At 34.6% G+C, this 21,526-nt stretch overlaps 1 protein-coding gene across 1 annotated transcript in view; it reads left to right on the top strand.

Annotated features, from left to right (window-relative positions):
* Spef2 (sperm flagellar 2) overlaps window positions 1-21,526 on the top strand; it is a 160,004-nt gene that overhangs the window by 4,426 nt on the left and 134,052 nt on the right. The window contains exons 2-6 of the mRNA XM_013018527.1: window positions 7,349-7,451; window positions 11,503-11,755; window positions 15,896-16,066; window positions 17,911-18,051; window positions 19,903-19,967. Coding sequence (XP_012873981.1) covers window positions 7,349-7,451; window positions 11,503-11,755; window positions 15,896-16,066; window positions 17,911-18,051; window positions 19,903-19,967 — 733 coding nt within the window. The remainder of the gene's footprint in view (window positions 1-7,348; window positions 7,452-11,502; window positions 11,756-15,895; window positions 16,067-17,910; window positions 18,052-19,902; window positions 19,968-21,526) is intronic.

Here is a 21,526-nt window from a genome sequence, read left to right as displayed (position 1 = left end):
TTCCTCCTCCTCCTCCTCCTCCTCCTCCTCCTTCTCTTTCTCCTATCTCTTCCTCTTCCTCCTCTTCCTCTTCTTTTCTCGTGCTGGTCATGGGGCTTGAATAAGGGCTTGGGCACTGTCCCTGAGCTCTTTTATTTGAGTCTAGCACTACCACTTAAGCCATAGCTCCACTTCTGGTTTTTTGGTTAATTGATGGTAAGAGTCTCACAGAGTTTTCTGTCCAGGCTGGCTTTGAACCATCATCCTCAAATCTCAGCCTCCTGAACAGCTAGGATTATAGGCATGAGCTACCAGCACCCAACTGCAATTATGTCTTTTAAGTTTTATAGGTTATGATAAGAATTTCTCGTGGAAGAAAGCCCATAAATAATTAACACTGGTAAATTAACATGGCTCATGGCCTTAGTATTCTGGTTTACTGGAGGAAAGACCAAGTTCACACCAGATTACTGATAGAATACCAGAAATTAAGCAATATCAGTATTTGATTTTTCCCCTAAGTTGCATATCTACCCATTGTACTTAAGAAATGTACTATTTAATAGTATTTTAAATAGTATTTAATAGTATTTTAATACACTAGTATTTAATAATATTTAATAATATTTTCAGATTTTTTTTACTAAAAGCTTCTGAATTTAAAAATCTCTGACTTCCAGAGCATATCTTTAAATTTTGTTTGAGACACTAAATATGTAGTCTTTGTTTATTGCTTTGTTTTTCTGTTTTTGCTTTATGGTGGTCGTGGGGTTTGAGCATAAGGTTTCACACTTATGCTCAAAGATGATATGATAAAGAGACTTTTATCATTCTGGTCACCCTGCATTGATTTTTTTTATAGGTGAAATTTCATAAATGGCGAATGCAATCCCTTTATATATAAACTGTTTGTAGTATTTGTTTTGGAGAATGATATTTTCTATACTTTGCTTTATGTTTTATGGGAATAATTATTTGAATCCTGTATTAACTACACTTGGTTGATTTATTCATAGATGTAGGCTTTTTAAATACAAAATCAACTCTTAGACTTTAAGAATAGAGATATTAAAGCATTGATGAATATATTTTATAATGTGTTGTGATGATTGTGTAATGTTATAAAGTGATATAATTTAGATCTGAAAGAGAATCTTAGAAATTGACATGGTTTGACAGTCTCCTCCAAAACTTACATTGAAATTTAATAGCCATCCTAATGGTATTAACAGTGGAATCTTTACAAAGTGTTTGGATCAAGAGGGCTCTGCCATCAGCAATGGATTAAGGCAATCACTGTGGAAAAGATTTACTTATCTCCAGAGGAGGCTCCTGACCAAAGGATAAATTTGGCTTCTATCCCTTCTCAGTTTCTAGAACTCTTGATTTTCCACCTCTGCCATGTTTTGATGCAGAAAGAAAGCACTTGACAGATGCCAACACTTTAATACATCTAAAACTGTGGGAAAATATTAATTAAAAAATTACAATGTACTGTGATATTCTGTAATAGCAATAGCAAACAAGCCAAGGCACACACCATTCATTTTCTTTGGCAGATGAATTATATCAGATATATTTGGAGTTTTGTTTAGCGTTGTTAGGTTGGAATACCAGTACTTCTTTTAATTGAGTATCCGTGAAGTACACGTTTTCTCAAACAGCAGCTTTCAAGGTCATTAGAAAATATGTTGCTTCTAGTAGAAAACAAAAATATTTTGATAATTTCTTGCTAGCTCAGCAGAATTTTTAAAATTACAACTTTCATTTACTAAAAATCCACACAGCAAATACCAGCAAAAGACTAGCTAGTGTGTACATCAAAGCTTTAAGATACACATTTCCAAGAAGAGAAGGATACCCAGTATTTTCATAATTGAACAAAATTATGATATACACATTCAGTTTCAGATAATAAGTCCTGAGAAAGATGGAGAAAGACTTCAATGGAGACAGTTTGAAAAGGCTGACCACCCTGAAAAAAATGTTGCCACATGATCCAAAGACTGTAGGAACCATTTATAGCTGCATGTAGCTGGGTTGACTGAGATGTTTCAGTGGAAGAACGTCTCACAAGGGACCTATGGGACATTGCTCTAAGAGTTATGTGTGCTCAAGTTCATAAAAGGTTCCAAGAAAGACTGCTTTACTCTGAGTTTACTCCTGCCATGACTCCCTCTCCCCTCCCAGTTCTGAAGCTTGAACCCAGAGCCTTGCCTTTTGCTTATTGATTAGAGATCGCTTCTCATGGATTTTTGTTCAGAATTATGATCCTCCATGTCTCAGCCTCGTGAGTTAAAAGTTACAGGCATGAGCCACTAGCACCTTACTCTGTGACTCAGTTTTCAAGTGGATCTTATCTAGAAAGGGATAGAAGGAAGCAAGGCAGAATAACCTGGTGTTAATACGGACAATCACCCGTATTAGTGAGAATAGGAGGATTGGGGGCCACTTTCGTGTTTTGGTCAATTTTTTATTTTTTCTAAGTTCAAATAGATTAATAGAAGCATTTTGTTTCTATTTTGATCTATCAGGGCTACCAAGTAGCCTTGTCTGATATTGGGGTTCTGTGAAATGGTTAGGTTCAACAGGAGAATGCCAAGACCTACCTGTGCGTGCCTGGCCAGCTCTAGGAATGCCAAAGCCTTGTAAGCCACACCACTTCCCAGCCATCCAAAGTTGCTTTTCTAAAGTGGAGCGCCGGTGGCTCACGCCTGTAATCCTAGCTACTCAGGAGGCTGAGATCTGAGGATCACAGTTCAAAGCCAGCAGGGGCAGGAAAGTCTATGAGACTCTTATCTCCAATAAACCACTAGAAAACCGGGAGTGGTGCTGTGGCTCAAGCGGTAGGTAGAATGCTTGCCTTGAGCTGAAGAGCTGAGGGACTGCAGCCAGGCCCAGAGTTCAAGACCCATGAACAACAACAACAACAACAACAAAAGTTGCTTTTCTTTCTCTGAAATAAAAGTAAATTTTCTTGTAATGCAGACTAGGCTTTTGCTCCTCCAATGAAAGCAGAGCAAAGGTCATGAGCATAAAGTACCTCATCTGTAATTCCAAAACTCAGACAGCTCTGAACATTCACACTTTGCCCTTTATTAATTTGGCAATACAACCTGACTATAAACACTAGGAGGCATTTAATCTTTATCTACCCTCTTAAAGGTGAATACTTTACTGTTTTGTCATAGAAATCAACTGATTCCAAGTGCTTACCTGCAGCAGTGCTATATCTTATCTGTCCCTAAGTGTGGGCCTGTATCTAAGTTTCAGGAAATTGTCACACATTTGCTTTCTCAATACTAAGATGCTGTTTTAGCAAGTGTGCATGTGTTATAGTCATTTAACATCTATTACTGAATGTGCAGATTATGTAAGTAATAAATGCTACCTATATGCTTAAATTAGAAAATGACAGTAATAATATAAATGTCATTGAATGGGCCAAGTATTAGGCTAAACATTATACATATAATGTATCACTTAATTCTCTAAACACCTCTTATGAGTTAGAGTCTACCACTCTCCCACTTTTATAAATGAGGAGCTCTAGTTTCTAAATTTCCCATGGTTAAGGGACTTATATGTGAGTGAGGAGTTAAATAGAACCTTTTTTCCAGGGCTTGCATTCTATTCATTATTACTACTACTAGATGGCTTTCAGGGCCTTCTGCTTAATGCCACGTTATTGGAGAAGTACAGGAACCATTTCACCTGCTGTCTGAGCCTTACAGTCTAATCACAAAGGCCTATCAAAGATTTTATCAAAAAGAAACTTCGCTGATGGGACCCACCCAGATATGTGGCTTCAACGATTAGAGGTGGGACTGAGTTGTTGTTATGCCACTGAAATCCCAGTTGAAAATCACCTGGGGACAATGAAGATTACTACTGGGCTGCTGTCATCTATTGATTTCTTATTCATTATTCACTGTCTGGATTCAAATCATGACTTCTTCTGTTAGTATAGACTTAACTTATAGAAGAAAACTCAGTAAACCAAAACTTTAAAAAATCTTTCTTTTTTCTTTTCTTCCCCCATTATCCTCTTCCTTTTCCTCCCTCTTCATTTTAGGCTTCTCATTCTTTGTTTCTAAAGATACTTTTTCTTCATCTTTTCCCATGCCTTCTTGAATATATGCTTTTTTGTTTCTTGTCCTTCATTAAATTTCCCCTTTTTTGTTTTTTGTTGTTTGTCATACTTGCTTATTTATTGCAAACAATCCTGACAGTAAAATACATGTATTTTCTGTCTTTATTTGACTTTTATAATACAAGCCTTTCTATTTTACTCATATCAGAATTGTTCTTTTAATATGCTATGCAATTTCAAAGGAGGTAGATTACAATTTTATTTTGGAAGTGACCTTCTTTAGCAAATAGTTTGCTACAGGTCATTTATCTGTTTCATTGATGAGGATGAGATTGAATTAATTTATCCCACAGTTATTCATGAGCCAGATTTCAACCTAAAAAGCAGGTCAGAGTTCAAGCTCTAGAGGGAGGCAGGAAGTGGAGGAGATGACCTGAGGCTAACATAGCAACAATTCCTGACCAGGAAACTATACACCAGAAATGACCAGAAAGGAGACCAAATGCCTAAAGGCCTATGGTCAGAAAGAAAGCTACATGATAATGTAATGATCAGTCTAGGTGGAACCTTTCATTAGAAAACTAAGAGAATAAGGCAGGCCTAGGGAAAACAGATCTGAAGAAAATAAGAGAGAGAAAGGGCACACAGAAGAGGTAGAAGGCAGAGCCTAGGCAAACTAGGTGGCACACTGAAGATGGTGGCGGAACCCCGAGTTAGCAAGGGGTTTGGAGAAGGAAGGAGAAAGTAGTACTGGTGAAGTAATGGCTCACTTCTTTCTGGTAGAAGCAGAGGTACCAGTTCTTTACGTATATTTTTCTCAAGAATAACATCCATGTTTCAGATTATGACACAGGTTTACAAACTCAGATAAAACCTATAAGGAAGGGCATCAAACCCTCTACTTTTAAAAGTACACCATCTTATAGAATGAGATCATCAGGCCCTGAGTGTGATAAATGGATCTGCATGAGAACAAGCTCACCTAACTCTCATATTTCAGTAAGAATAAGTATATACCCTTCTATAAATCATGGCTGAACATAAATTTACATGGTTAGAATCTTTCAGTTTCTAAGTGTTTGCAAAAAATTATTTTTAGTTTTCTGAAAGCATTTTGTATCCTAAAGGCTTCATAACTTGTTTTCTATTGTACATTCAAGCTTACATAACCTTATTGTTAGATTTCAGAGCTAGTCAGTTCTGAGGCTCACCTCAAGTGAGTTGAGTCAAAGAGAATAGCTCACATCTTTTCCAACTTTTTATGTATTGCATCAATGAATACTTGGGATACTTTTCATAGAATTGAGTTCTATCAGAAAAAAATATGGACTGATAATCTATATACCAAAGAACCTTTTGATTATGCTTATGTGGGGTCTGCTGAGAAAATGTCTCTTCAGTGGCCTCGATAGGGCATCACACCTCAAAACACTGCAACCACAACCAAGCACAAACTCTACAAATCATGAACAAAGCTATTCTTCATAATCTTCCTATTACCACTTCATTAGTCAGCTAGAAAAAGCTGAAGGATCTGGTATAGCTGGGCATGTGATACTGCAATCATGTCTAGTGTTTTGAGTGCTGTTGAAAAAGAATAAAGGGTGTGTATGGGAGAAATGGGAGAAAATGGTAAAAGGGACAATAGCAATCAAAATACATTCCATTTTTCAAATTGCATGTTGAGTGGCAATCCTTTTGTGCAACTACAATAATAAAAAATTTTAAAAGGGAGAATGGAAGCACGTTCAAGATTTATGGAAGATTGTGAAATCACTTGAACTCTGATAGCTTTGGCATATGATAATGTTTATTTGTCTATCAGTTTTTATATATTGTACTTAAATGCTGTATAATTCTGCACCTTTCATTTCATAAAATATTTACAAGTGGCCCAAAACCAAGGACATTTTTTCTTCAAAAAGAGCATATTATTTTGAAACTTTAAATGTACTTATCATTTTGTGCTTCACCCTATGTATGTAGTAGATATGGTGCCAGTGATTTTCATATAATACCTGTAATTTTTAACAATGGAATTCTATTGAACATCAACCAAAAGGATGAAATCCTTAGTCCGTAACAACTACAACATAGTTGGTACCGGAGATCATTATGTTACATGACATAAACCAGGCATAGAAAGGAAAATTATCTCCTAGAAGCTAGAGTGGAATGGTGGTTATCAGAGACTACAGAGTAAGAAGGGCAGGATGGTGGCGGCTTGGTCAACCATTACTTAGTTACAGGGAGGCAGGAGCAAGTGTAAGTGTGCAGTATGATGACTACAAATTATAAAAACCAACATACATTTCAAAAAGTGGAAAGAGGATTGAAATGTGGATATAGTGGCACAGTATTAGCCTACCAAGGCTGAGATCTTCAGTTCAAGCTTGGTACCACCAACAAACAAATGACAATAAGAAATACGCTAGAAAAAAAGGATTATGAGATGTTTGAGGATACAGAGACATTTAACAGAATTTGAATATTATGCTATATACATCATGTTAATAACATGAAGATGTATGTTTATATTTATATGGATCAGTCAAAATACACTAACCAAAAGTTGAAATAACCTTGCAAAATATAGATCTGGTTACCTCTATTCTAGAGACAAAAGAGGCAGAAACTCAGAAAGATAAATTGCTTATTTACCCAACATCAAATAGCTAGTAATGGGCAGAGGACCAACATTATGATACAGAGTTACTGGTTCCAAAGTGAATTTTCACCACTGAAAAGAACAAAGAAATGAATTGTGAAAATCAGAAACATGAAGCAAGCACTTGAATATGAAGATGTTCAATAGGGTTTGCATTAAAAGACAAAATGATTTTAGCAAATGCAAACATTCCATTGCTTTGCAGGTTTAAAATTAAATCTTCATTTAAAATGTTAGATTTCATTTTAATTGGCAATCTAAAATGTGTTGCCTTCATTGGCTGTAGGAAAAGTTAAGTATTAGAATGCAATTTTTATTTTTAAAAACCTTTGTTTTTGCATCTGAGGTTATTTATAAATAATATTGGCTGTATTTTCCTTTATTTTGATCAGAAATTAGTTTCCTCTTCTTTCAAAAGTTTATCAGCTATTGATTTATCTTTGGGATCAGTCCGTCTACTGTTAATTTAAATTTTCTTCTCTGTTTATTTAAATATATTTCAAGAAGCACACTATTTTGAGTTAAGCTAAATGATGAAGTTTGACTGTATGTAAACATTATATTGCAACATTACATTCACTTTTCTATCCCAATATTTTAAAACTTAGATCCCAAGTCATTTGCAAAGGCATTTTCCAATGGTTACCTAATTGGAGAAGTCCTGAACAAGTTTGAACTTCAAGATGATTTTTCAGAATTTTCAGAGAGCAGGTTAGTGAGATTTTCTTATTTCAAAAGAGTCATTTCCTTAAGCATTTGAATATTTATTGTTCCAGGAGTACAAAAGAGAGAACGTTACATGGTTGCTGCAGACTTCATCCCCAGATAGTATTCATTTCAATATCTTCCATATATTCCTGCAATGATAGACAGTTATTTCCTCTTTTGTTAAATGATTCTTCCTTCTTTTACAGTTGAAATAGGATAGTATACCTTGTTATAGTAGGAGTATTCTTTGTGTTTCAAAAAAATAAAATTGACCTTAGCTAATAAAAATGCATAGTGTTTTAGCAGCTGTAATGAGATAATTCTTAGAACATGGCTTACCATTTTAAAGTACATTCATATATTAAATGTATTAGCAACCGTCACTACTAACTACTGAGCTCCTTGTTACATCCTAATGTATTTCTTGTCTGAATGAATCTAATCTACTTCAAGTGACACTACTTCCTGTTTACAAATTTGAATGTTCTAACAAGTTATATCAATGGAATAGGAAAATATATCACATTTTGTGCTTTTTTTCCACTTAAAGTAATGTTTTCAGTGGTTTTAAGGTCCATTAATATTATCGTTATTTCAAATTACTTATTTCAGTTATATGGGTATAGTATGTCATATTTCTTTTATCCATCTATAAATTGATGGGTGTTTGACTTTCAACCTCTTAGGAATAATGTGCATTTTGATTTTACGAAGATATGTTGAATCTAGTGTGTATTCTTCTGTGGGCAGTATATAATTAGATCATACACTGAATTCTGCTATATATTAGGATGTTTGCTGTCTCACAGATCTTTGTTATTCTTCCTTCTGTTATTCTTGATGATCCACAACAAATACATTTTATTTTAACCTGGTGCTTTCTGCTCAAATATTCCTTTGTTGTGTTTGCCTACACAGAGCCTCACCTATGTGGCAATATTTCTGAAGCAAAAATTCCCTAATGCTTCCATTGCAGTGATGAATCATTCTTTCACAAGTCCAGATGTGTTAGATGTGGTAAGGAGCATATGACACAATAGGCATCATACCAACCCCTTTTGTGCGAATCCTAGCCAGTTTCTTCAGTTTCTAGGGTGCTAGATATCATTACACTCTGAACCGACAGCTCCTATCACACGTCTCCCGTAAGGAGATGGAATACTAGCAATATCACAGTGAGCCTCAGCTGTCTCCTCGGCCTGAACTCCGCATATCCCTGCTGTTGCTACCAGGAGAAGCAGGAGCAGCCTTCAAAGTGTAAGAATTCCAGGATAGACAATGTCCATTTCCTCCCTTTAATTTTGTGCACTCTCAAGAATTCTCACATGCATAAACTGGCTTATAGAGACTTGGATAAAACCAGGTTTCTGATCTCTTTATTATTATTGTTTTTCCACTGAAAGGCATAGCAGTTTATGAAACAAGGAGGAGACTTGCTTTAACTGACTCCCAAATATCATCCATCTTCAAGTCTTGCATTATCCTACTATTTAAATAAAGCAAGGATGAATAGACCTATGGCTATGATCTTCATAATAGTGTGATTGGTGGGGAAAGATGCTTTGTTGTCAGTCCGTTTATAAGGCACTTTTGTAATACTTTTAATTTCTTTAATCTGAAAATAGTAAAACTATGTGCTAGCAAAACTTGAAGTCATGCATCTTAGAAATAACTCAACTTTAAGAGTAGTTCATCTAACTCAGAAATACTTCTCTTCCGAAGAATATTTTTGGGTTTTAATAAAAGCATGCCTATCACCAGTGGCTCACACAATGTAATCCCAGCTCCTCAGAAGGCTGAGATTTGAGGATTGTAGTTCAAAGCCAGCATGAATAGGAAAGCTTCAGAGATTCTTATATCCAATTAATCACCAAAAAGCTGGAAGTGAAGCTGTGGCTCAAGTGGTAGAGCACTATTTTGAACCAAAAATAAAAAGCTCTGGAACAGCACCCAAGCCCTGAGTGCAAGCCCCGTGACTGGCACTAAATAAATAAATAAATAAAGTTAAGCAGAAAACAGTGAGCAATGAGAAGATTCATTCAAAGGAAAAGTAAACAATGTTTCTGGGAAGTTAGGTGAGCCTACTTATCTTTCAAGAAGTATTCTCTGAGCTGGGCTCTGGTGGCTCTCTGGACAGATAGCAAGGAGGGAAGGAAGTCCCTTGGCACATAAGCACTACAAGTAGAGAGCAAGATGTCTTTTCCCAGAACATATTTCTCATTCCCTCAGAGACAATATTGACATCATATGCTCTGCCTCAAGAGCAGAGAAATCCCAGTAGTTCTTTTTTTCTGTGTTCATAAAAAAACAGCTATTGCTTATCTTGTTATGCTAATTGTGCACATGCTTTAATGTTATATGCTTCCACCAGTTTACACAGTTATGTTCCACAAGTACAACTTGATTGATTGGACTGGAAATTTAGAATATTCAGAAGAATGTATATAAAGAAGTCATGTAATACTTTTGAATACTTTGGCTAATCAATATAAAAACATTTAAAATCCTAATTTTTACATTAGATTGCATTCTGGAAGCCATGTAATATGAATGAGGGGAGGGACTATAAATATATTCTTTGATTTTCTTGAATACAGGGCTAAGCCTTGACAAAATTTGGAGATGGCCAATGTTTGCCTCCAGTGTTTGTCCCTAACTCATGTGGCACTATATGCAACCCAGAGCAAAGCTCTGACAGATGCCTCTCAAGTCCCCTCATCTCTAATACTGGCAAAGGGTGAGGCCTAAGGGTCTCATAACGACTGTTTCCTAAGACACTCAAAGCAATTGAAATTCTCTGTTTTGAGAGAGAACATTTTTGGTGGGAAGTGTATAGAACTTCAACTTAGATTGAAGTGGATTCAATTAATTTTTTACATTTAAAAATGTTGCTGAATGCTACAAGATAAGGAAAAAACATTTTGTGTCTAGTTTTCTCATTAAGGGGCATGAGAATTGAAAATATATTTAACATACTTTGCTTTTCATTTGTCATCAGCTTCATATCTTAACAGCCTTAAATCATTTGAAACTGCTACTGTAATCCTTATCTCCATTCATTACTACTTTGTAACACACCTGTCTTTCTCACTATTACACTGCTAAAGGCCTGTAACTATAACTGACTTCTTTCTTGCTTTCTGGCTTCTTGTCGGTTGTGGGGCTTAAACTCGGCCTGGGCGCTGTCCCTCAGCTCTTCAGCTCAAGGCTAGCAAGCACTCTACCACTTGAGCCACAGTGCCACTTCCATTTTTCTGAGTGGTTTATTGGAGATAAGAGTCTCACACTTTCCTTCCCAGGCTGGCTTTGAACCATGATCCTCAGATCTCAGCCTCCTAAGTAGCTAGTATTACAGGGGTGAGCCACCCCTGTATAGTGTTAACTGAAGGAACAAATTAATGGATTTCTTTTAGTAAAGGCATCTAAATATGCAATAATATAAAATATAGCTTCTAGTTAGAATGACTATTATTTTAAAGTAGCAGTACAAACTATATAATGATATATTAATTTATAATGATTCATAATTTATATATTAAATTTATAATGATATATAATTAATTTTATTGTATAAATAATATTTTAGTTAAATAATTTTAGCAATGCCTATGAGAATCATTGCTAGAAATTTCAACAAAGGATTTGAAATATCTTCGGATTCTAGCAATAATATCATTTAAAGAAATAGACATTAAGTTGAAATTTTGTCTTTAGAGTAAATATTTTTCAAAATTATAGTTAAAATTTTCCATATAGAAGAAAGAACTTAGTTACTTTTTGTATTTACTTCCTTTAAAAATTCTCAACTTAGAGCATTTAATTGAATAAAATTAGTGAATTGAATGTAACCATTCAAGAGAAATAAATGAAGTTCAGGTAGACTTATCTAATTTAAAAATTTCTCAATGTATTTTCATTCTGAGTGGTCTTACAGAGGAATGGTACATTTAAAAGAACATTGGACAGTTCATAATATTATATTAGGGTAAAACTTACAAAATTCTATGCTTATTCAGTACTATCATCTAATTATATGAATTATTTTAATGTCCAGGGTGGCTACTGCCAAACTTAATAATTTTTCCCGCTTGGAGCCAACACTCCACCTTTTGGGCGTGCAGTTTGATCAGAATGTGGCCCAAAGCATCATCACAGAGAAGCCTGGGGCAGCAACCAAACTTTTATATCAATTGTACATTGCTCTTCAGAGAAAAAAGAAAAGTGGACTGACAGGCATAGAAATACAAGCTTTGCAGCCTCAGACAACTTCAAGACTTCAAAACATGAAGAGCGAAGCTTTTCGAGAGGTAGGTACATAAAGATGCCTAACATCTCAACAAACTTGATACAGTGAAATAATGTTACATTCTCAAAACAATCTTACTGTGTAAATATGTTCCTATGTATGTTACTAGCCAGACTTAGTTTTTTTTTCATTCAAGCAGGATAATTATTTTGTATTGTAAAGGTGATGAACAGAAAAGGGTTATAGTTTCATAAGTAATGAGTACATTTCTTTTCAAACTTAGTTTTAAGATTTTGAATTCATTTATGCAGTTGTGATGTCGCCTTTTCTCCCTCTCCACAATTTTCATAGCTTTTCAAATTCTGCCCTCATTCTCAGTTGCTTTTTGTGCTAATGTGGTTACCTGATCTATTAATTGGTTCCCTGAATTTCAGAATTACTAATAGCGGCAAAATCCTTCCAGGTGTATCTCCTCTAAATTCCACATTCACCAAATTCTTTGGCTTAATCTCTATTTTAAATACATCCTGTTTTTAACTTGGATTGACCTTCAAAGCTTTTCACTAAACAGTGTCCACTCTCCTAACATTCTTCATACTTTCCAGGTAAAGTCCATATTAATTGACAGTGTATCCTTGAATATGAGTCATATATTCCTGTTCTTCCTTCCCTACTGCCTTCTCATTCTTTCTTCCTTAACTTCTCTTTTTACTTATGCTGTTCAGCCTTCTGACATACATAAATTCTCCCTGTAAGTCTCCTGATATTGGTATTGTTGAGTAACCATTTTTTGTCATATGACTCCAAGGATTTTAGTATTTCATCTCTGTGTATCTAGTACAATGGGTTGACAATTATACTTAGTAAATATGTTTAGATTAATTATTATAACTTTCAGTTAACAATTCTTCAAGTTCCTACTCTGCTTCCTTATAGTGATTGACGTACATTAACTTTTCCATGTTTTGGTGTTGATGAAAAGTACTAAATATAAATGTGGATAATTAAAATTTTAAGTCAATTTTTAAGGTAGAATTGACATGGTGGATATGACAACATCTCCACTTTCAGACTGATACATTCTTAATGGACATCTTTATAGACCTGGTAGCTAAATAGATTTACACAAATTGGTTTCTAGAAATTACATTAGGCTTACAGCTGAGTAATACAGAATTGTATCCTTCCTCTTTCACATACAAGCTGGTTAACTTGGAGCCAGTCCCTGAGAAACTTTCAAACTCTATTTTCTCAACTGTATAAACCAAGAAGGACTGTATCTACCTACTTGAACACTGCACTTTTGTATAACCTTAAAAAGTCCATATATAAACAAGTGGAAAGAATGTGCAATACTGTGTAAAGCCAGGGCAACCTTCCAGAGTCAATCATTAATCAGATATTTATTAGATCTCTACATTGTCAAGCACTTGCAAATGAACAATACTGGGAAAGTCTCGAACTCTTCTAGACTATATATTAGGAAGAAACAAATGTTTTTGTAGAATTGTATATGTTGCAGTGGTTTAAAGAGGAAGGTAGAAATGATGAAGAAGGGGGCATAAATTATTCTATCAATGAATGCAGAGGAAAAGGAAATGAAAAAATATGAACAATACTTGAGGCTTGCCAGAAGTATGAGACTATATATTTGATGGATATAGAAACTAGGACAACTTGTAACTTGAGAAATAAAGTCAGTAGTAGGAGATAGAAATGGTATAAGTGCCAAATGGAAAGAGATCCTCAGGGGAAGAAAAGAGTAAAAGGGAACCAGTGGTTTGTGCAGAAGAGGGTTTAAAGAAGTAGAGATGCTAAATCTGGACAGGCAGATTGCCAGTATATAGAAGTATTAATGATAACTGAAGTTTACTGATAGTACAAAGTAATATACCAAGCCCTAATCTGGGTGGCTTGTGCATATTATATTACTAGAGCTTCACAACTGCACATTGTGAAGTTTTATTTGTTCCTGCTTTACAGATGAGGAAACTGGGCTACAGAGGGGCTAGGCAACTACTAGATTGTTGTATGCAGCTAGTAGACCTGAAACTCAAGCCTAGGAAGCTTTAATGTTTAATGTTTTGCTAGGCAATGATTGAATAATGGGAGGAAGCAGGATGCTTTTATTATCTTCTACATATTGGGATACTCTTTATAAGTTATTTTGTGAAAATGTATTTTGTGAGATATAAATACTGTTCATTTTTTCTGTAGATACTTTTAGTTTTTAAATTATGTTTAAGTAGTTGCGTGAAGCAGTTACCATTTAACAAAGCTATTTATGAATACAATATACATCTGACTGATAGTCATCCCTTTCCACATTCTTAGTCATCCCTCCCAACTCAACCATTCCCTCACTTGCTTTTCTTAACTTCATAGTATTACATGAATTCTTGACTCTGTCCCCCCACTCCTTTTCTTTATATATAGAACAGAGCTGGAGAGCCTTTATTAATTTCAAAAAATCATACTGCACAGCAAGAAAAATAATCATGAATTACAGAGACATTTCAAGATAAAAATTAATAATATGTATACATATATATGCAAGATGATATAAACAACTTTAATTCACATGTGCCTAGTAAACTATCAAATGAGAAAAAAGAACTATACAAAGAAATAGACATATTCCTTATAATATAGAAATTTTAACATCCCAGTTAGTAATTGAAAGAGCCAGCAGGTAGAAAATGAGTGAAGGCATATTTAGACTGAATACTTAACACTTGCAAAACAATAGCAGAACACAAATCATCATCAAGCTCAGTGGAACCATTACTGTGGATCATTTCTGCACTCGAAACCACATTTTAGCAAATTAAAACAATAAAAATCAAAATAAATATGCTCTAAAATAACAATGGTATAAAACTAGATAGTAATTACAGAAAGCAAAGCAGAAAATTCCCAAGGATTTGGAGATCCAAAACACAGTTGCTTCTTTTTGCAATTTCCTTTAAAAAATAGTATTAGCATAGGGAAATTATACAAAGGGATTTCATTGGAATATTTACAACATGTATATAATAGACATTGATCAAAAATACAAAATAAATGTTATTCTTTATTGACATATATGTATATGCCATATACCTGTAATATACATGTCATATATATGATAGATGTGATATATATGGCACACATGACACATATGCTCTGTATTGTAGCACATGTGACAATGCAACACATGTGCCATATATGACATGTTGATACAGTGGCACATTGCCATAAATCACATACACAACACATCACTTTATGTCACATATATGTAACAGATCATGTGTGTACCGCCTGTCATGTAAATGTCATATGTATCACACATGACACATTGACACAAAGCATACTTTACATATGTGGCATGCGGGCCATGCATGCCATATGTATCACAAGTGTCACTCATGCCATATATGTAACATGTGTCATGTGTCGTGTGTATCATGTGTCATGCATGTCATTTATGGCACATGGGTCATATGCCTGTTTGGGTGCCATGTGTACTATACATGTCATGTGTGTCACACATGTCACATGTGTCATGTGGCGCACATGTCACATGTCACATGTGTCACCTGTGTGCTGCATATGCCACATATGCTATGTGCACCACATGTCGTGTGTGTCATGTATGTCACACCTGCTATATGTGTCACATATATATGACATGTGTCGTGTATATGACATATATTCCATATTTGTGACATTTATGTATGTCAAGAATAACATACATTTTGTATTTTTTAATCAATGTCTATATATTCATGCTGTAAATATCCCAATGAAATCCGTTGGTAAAGTACATATATTGACATCTCTATAATTCTTCTATTGGATTTATTATTTATCACATCTCCTTTTACTTTCACCCTACCTGATGACCCTCCAACGTTTCCATTTATTTATTCATTGATTTTGTTGTAAAGGTGATGTACAGAGGGGTTGCAGTTACATAAGTAAAGTAATGAGTGCATTTCTTGTTGAACATTGTTACCGCTCAGACATTGTTATTAGGTGAGAAGGAATTCAGCTCTGGTTTTTATTGGCCTTAGATTGATATTCAATACAGTTTGCAGTAATTTGACCTTCTAACAGTGGAAACGCATAGACATTTTATTTTGAAGACAAATCTTATGTATGTTTATAATGTATGCTTGTTCTCTAGTAACAGAATCTTCTGAATGCTTTCTTCATTTAGAAACTTAAAAACCTGATACCACGCCAAACTGATTTCAATCTGATGCGGGTTACATACAGGTTTCAAGAAAAAGTTAAACAGATGAATGAAGATCTTGACCAAATGCACTTTGAGGAATTTGAAAAATTTCAAAAAATCAAGGAAGACCAAAGATGTTTAAAACTCAAAAAGGTTTTATAGAACAATTTTTTCCAGAAATTCATTAGTATATAGTATACTATTTGTAATGTATGCCTATTGATACACATTGCATAAGAAGTAATATAGCACAATATGCATTTTCCTGATGCATGGCTTTGCCTTGCCTGATCTACCCTTCCTTTCCCTGCCTTTGCTCCTTCTCTTTATGTTCACCCTTGCTTCTTATTGGTACTTGCTTCTTATTGGTACATCTACTTTTGGCTGAGAACAGTAACTGTCAATCCCTAGAGTGTCAGAACAAGTTGCTCTCTTTCATTGGTGGAAATGTATGCTTCAGCTGTTTGAGGATGATGGCTTGCTATTAGATATCCTAATTTTCAAAAATCCATAACCATTGTCCACACTAAGAGAGATATACTTGGCATTCTCCCTATGCTTCTTTATTCTTTGCAATTTTTTTCTGCCCATCTCATTTCTCTCTTATAGGGTAATTCTGTTTGTTGCCCTTTGAAACTGTCGCTTTAAGAATATCTTTTAGCTTCTTCGTCCTTGCTTGTTCCTCTGACTCCTGTTGCTTCTCCAAGTCCTTTGAAAATCTTTAATGATCTGTACCTTTAAGGATATGAGAGGGAAATAATATATGGGATCATTAAAGAATTTAAAAAGTATCTTAAGTGGCTTGGCATATGGAATGTGTGAACTAAAGGCAACAGAGCTGATTTTTCCTGTTGAGCTACAAAACCACTTTTTAAATTTATGTGTTTAGGAAAATAAGAAATCAATACATCCTGAATATAGCCAACTCCCTGTAGAGAAGGAGGGAACAATGAGAGGCCAGATCTAGAAGCTCTGATTCTATTATTAGTTGCCAGAGAAAAGCACTGCACTTTCTTTTAGCATTCCATGTTGGAACCAAATGCTCGGAGTCATTTATATGGAATCATCCATTCCAAGCTTTAACGTATCAAATCGAATGCAGAAAACCACCAGAGTTGTAGAAAAGGAAATATGATGCCATTAAATACTTAGAAATTAATTTTGTTGAAAATGACCATAGGAAGTAAATATGACAATAGAGAACCTAGTATCTATAATAATTAAGAAAATTTTTACATTTAGAAAGTGAAATGAGGACTATTAAATTGTTAACAATGTCTGTTTTAATAGTAAGTTAAATTTTTTATCATTGAATATAGGTGATAACCTTAGTATATTTCTATAAACTATAATGCTTTAGCAGTAAATTCCTGAGTCTTTCATATGTTGCCTTATAAATAATTTATTTAAAATAATTTTATCTGATATTAGTCTTGCTTTCTTTGAGTTATATTCTTTTGTCTCCTCATTAAAATAACTACTTACCTACTGAAGAGGTGATTTAATAATGACAGATAATTTAATGTTAATTTTGTGTCTGAGGTCTTTTCTAAACTTATGAACCTATATGGCTCGGGGAAGCCCTCATTTCTGTGGGGCGTCCACAACTCAGAGCAGTCTTCTAGGTGTTATTTTCCCTACAGAAGATTTTTAGGTTTTTTTCTTCTCATGATTGGGTAGGTCATGAAGTTGGGACTGGGAAACAATTGTACTTTTCATTGCATTTGAAACACTTTCATGATCTATTAGTAACAGTACACAGAAGGAAAATACATTTAATAGGCATCATTTGAGAATTGTGCTTTATGATACTTTTCAAAGAATGCTACTGACAAGTGTTTCCTGATTAGACAATTGTAATACCTAGTACCACGCCTACTTGCCAAGTTCTGAAATTTCCCACAGACAAGTTGAATATATATGTATCTGTACATGTCTTACATTGACTATTATGCTGAACAATGACATAACTAAACTAATGTATATGGGATACTCAGCAACGCTTAAGCAGAAGACGACAAAATGAAATAATGGCCAAAATTCAAGCAGCTATCATACAGATTCCTAAGCCTGCAGCAAATCGTACAGTGAAAGCACTTGAGGCCCAAAAAATGATGAAAAAGAAAAAAGAGGCAGCGGTAAGTGATAAAAGCCACTTAGTAAAGGAAAATATCCTTTACTGTTGTTGTGTTATGTTTATTTCAATTAAAGAATGATCCTTCAAACATGGGCATTTTGCAGCATGTCGATAATCCCAGAAGGGAGGGGGCAGAAAAACTAGGATTTTGAGTTTGAGACCAGCCTGGGCTATATAGGAAGACTCCCTCTGTCTCTGTCTCTCTGTCTCTCTTTCACACACACACACACATACATGCATGCACACACGCACACACACACACACACACACACACAATGATCTTTCAAAAAATCACATAGACAAACTTTTCAAAACTATTATTTTCTCTTCAAATGATCTCTGACCTTGGTACTTCTTAATCATAATTTCCCCATCAAATCCATATTCAATCTATTTTACAGTGTTGTTAACAGACTGTAGCTTTAAGCTAGGCTTGTCAAACACTTTGAAATTGACTGTATCAGTCACAACTGGTATGCTTATGATTCTATGATTGCTGATAAAGTAGCTGAAGATGAGTGATACTCTCCTGGATAATTACTGCCCTGGGTACAGCCAGGGTCAGGTAAGATCCACATACTATGTGCGTGCCATTCCTCTTCATCATGTAGTACTATTTTACTATCAATCCCAGAAATGTTATGTAACTTGTTAATGTTAAAAATAAGATACTTACAGTAATGATGTTTTCTAGACTACATCATTAGTCACGTCAATAGGAATTTGATTACAATTTGTAGGAGAGCAATATTGTGTTTTAGGGTTAGTTTCTCATGGTCTATATTATCTTATGTGACCTAAAAGAGGACTAACAGCTGTCAATTAGTGAACATATATTGTTTGTCGGGATGTAGATTAGTGCTCCCCATCATCTTTTTTTTTAATTTAATTTTTTGTCAAGGTAAAGTACAAAGGGTTTACAGTTACATATGTAAGCTGGTTAGTACATTTCTTGTCAAACATTGTTACCCTTTCCTCGTTTCTCTCCTACTTTCCCTCCCTCTCAACCTCCTCTAAGCTGTAAAGTTCATTTCCAACATATTGTCCTGTGAGTATCGCTGTTGCATTGGTTCACCCTTTGTCCTTTGTCTCACCTTTTTGTTGTTCCACATCAGCTTAAACTCACAAATAATGCTTGAACTCACTTGTTTGAAGTAAGTAAGAAGGCTGAGATCCAGAAAGCTGACACGTTTTCCTATGTTTCCAGCACTGGCAAAAAGATGGTTGCATCATTCTGATTTCTACATCTGTTGCATTTGAAATTAATACACATTTCTTTCTTTAAAACTACATGCAAAGTATCTTCCACTATAATACTAAGCAAATGTTACACACAGAAGCATTTTGTGAGCCATTTTAGTATTTAAACCTTCAATTTCTTTGAAATAATTGAAGCTCATTAGTAAAGAATTGTAAAATTAGCTAAGCTAATTTTCATGGAAAAAATTAATAGTATAAATAAGATTACATGAGAAATATAATCTCATGTAACATGAGAATTGTTTGAGTTGAAACAACTCAAACACTAATTTCTTACAGAAATATTTATATCCAAAAGGAACTTGCCTGGCTCATCATCTGCATTTTCATTAAATGCCCTTTGACTCACTTAATTCAAATCATGAACTGAGTGATTTCTGTTAGTCAATTTTCATTGTCTTTTATGAAGTTAGCCTAGTCCAAGGTGATAAATTAGAATGACCAAATGATTCCGGCATATAGAATTTAGTGACTTAGCTACTGGTTACCTTGAATTAGTAATGCGTGTCACCTTGTAATCCTGGGTGATCCTGGTGAATGAAATTTTCCAATGGATTTTGGAAACAGAACTGATGATGAACTTTCTTTAAAGGATGTGGCCAATGAAATTAGGAACTTTGAGGCATTAATAAAAAAGGATCTTCAAGCAAAAGAAAGGTAATTCTAAAACTGTTTTCTATGCAACACTTTTGAATATTTACAAACATTTTATTTAGAACTGCTATTCCAAGATCTTTCACTTTGGGAATTTTCATCAACTAAAGTAAAAGGGTTGAGCGCATGGCTCAAGTTGCAGAATGCCTGCTTAGCAAATGTGAGTTTTAAACTCTAGAACTGCATATAAGTAATTAACTATAAATAAATAAGTGCCTTACCATATCATTTTCATAAATACTAACATTTTTCCTAATACTAATTTTCTTAAACCTTTATAAGTAGATAGGGTTAAACTCTGACTGTGATTTTGGCAGCTGCATAGTTTGGTGCCCAACTCCAAAAAGTTTCACTGAGCATTGAACCCTGTTGATAAAATAAGCAGAAATTTAGTGATTGATTTTTACATTGGCACAGTGATTCTTAGCATAGTATTTGAAATTTAGCAAACATCAGCATTTTGCCAGGCATCCTAGCCACATATACAGAGAAAAAGTAGAGAGATGACTTTTCTTATGAGCTCAGAATTGAGCTGGAAGCAGCAGACCTGCGAATTATGGTCTATAATTCAATACTATCTGTACTATAAATAGGCAACTATCCCATCATTTAACATTAGTTAACTGTGCTTTTATTCAAGTACCTTTCTACATCATAATGATTGTTCCCGACATACTTTAATAATATGTCCTTGTTTCTGTGAATTAAATTAAATAAAGCATATTGATTATGCATAATATTAGAACAATGACTATTCCTAATATAAAAATCATTTCCTGGCAAGAAATCATATGGAACAATTTATGCTATTGTATTTTTAAAGAGGAATGTGTGGATTAAAATTGGTGATGAAACAGTTATGCACATAAAATTCATCTTTTTTTCTTTTTTGCATATATTTTCTTTCCTATTTTAAAGTTGTATCTTTGTTTTGAATGATAACTTTTGAGTGAGTGAAAATTCTATACTATGCTTCTATCTGTCTCATTAAATTTAATGTGTTTATTTTCTTTGGGGAAGACCACCAGGCTCTTCCTGATTCTTTAAGTTTTGGATGTGAGGTAAAGTAAGAAGCCAGGTTACAACTGTATTTTTGGGCATGTCATGACAAACAAGTCAACTCTCATTTTCTGAGTTTACCAGGAGGGTTGAGTAATTCCTGTAGGTAGCCAGAACTTCATTAGGGAGTTCTTGTGCTCTAATAGGAGAGGGAGAATGGTAGTGAGTGGAACCAACCATGTATACGGTAACCTGTGTCCCATACTGAACAAGTGTGTTATCAATAGCCTGCCTAATGTACACACAAAGTAAGTATAAACTTGAAGTAGGAGGTCCCAGAATCAACAGAAAGATGATGAAGGAAATTCTAGAATATCTATGTAGACTAAAGATCATTGAGGGAAAAAAAGACAAAACATGATAGGCCTTTTAAAGGGGTTATGCAGAGAATCTCACAGAGAAAGAGCAGAAATGACATAAAGCTGTGGGTTTTATACTGGAAATCTAGTATTTGCTTCAATGTTTTTATTAGTGAACTAACAAAGAACTCAGGGGACCTTTCT

Source organism: Dipodomys ordii, unplaced genomic scaffold (assembly GCF_000151885.1).
Source record: "Dipodomys ordii isolate 6190 unplaced genomic scaffold, Dord_2.0 Scaffold41, whole genome shotgun sequence".
Lineage (NCBI taxonomy): Eukaryota > Metazoa > Chordata > Mammalia > Rodentia > Heteromyidae > Dipodomys > Dipodomys ordii.
The sequence above is the reverse complement of the archived record's forward strand: the minus strand, read 5'-3'. Positions and strand labels throughout refer to the sequence as shown.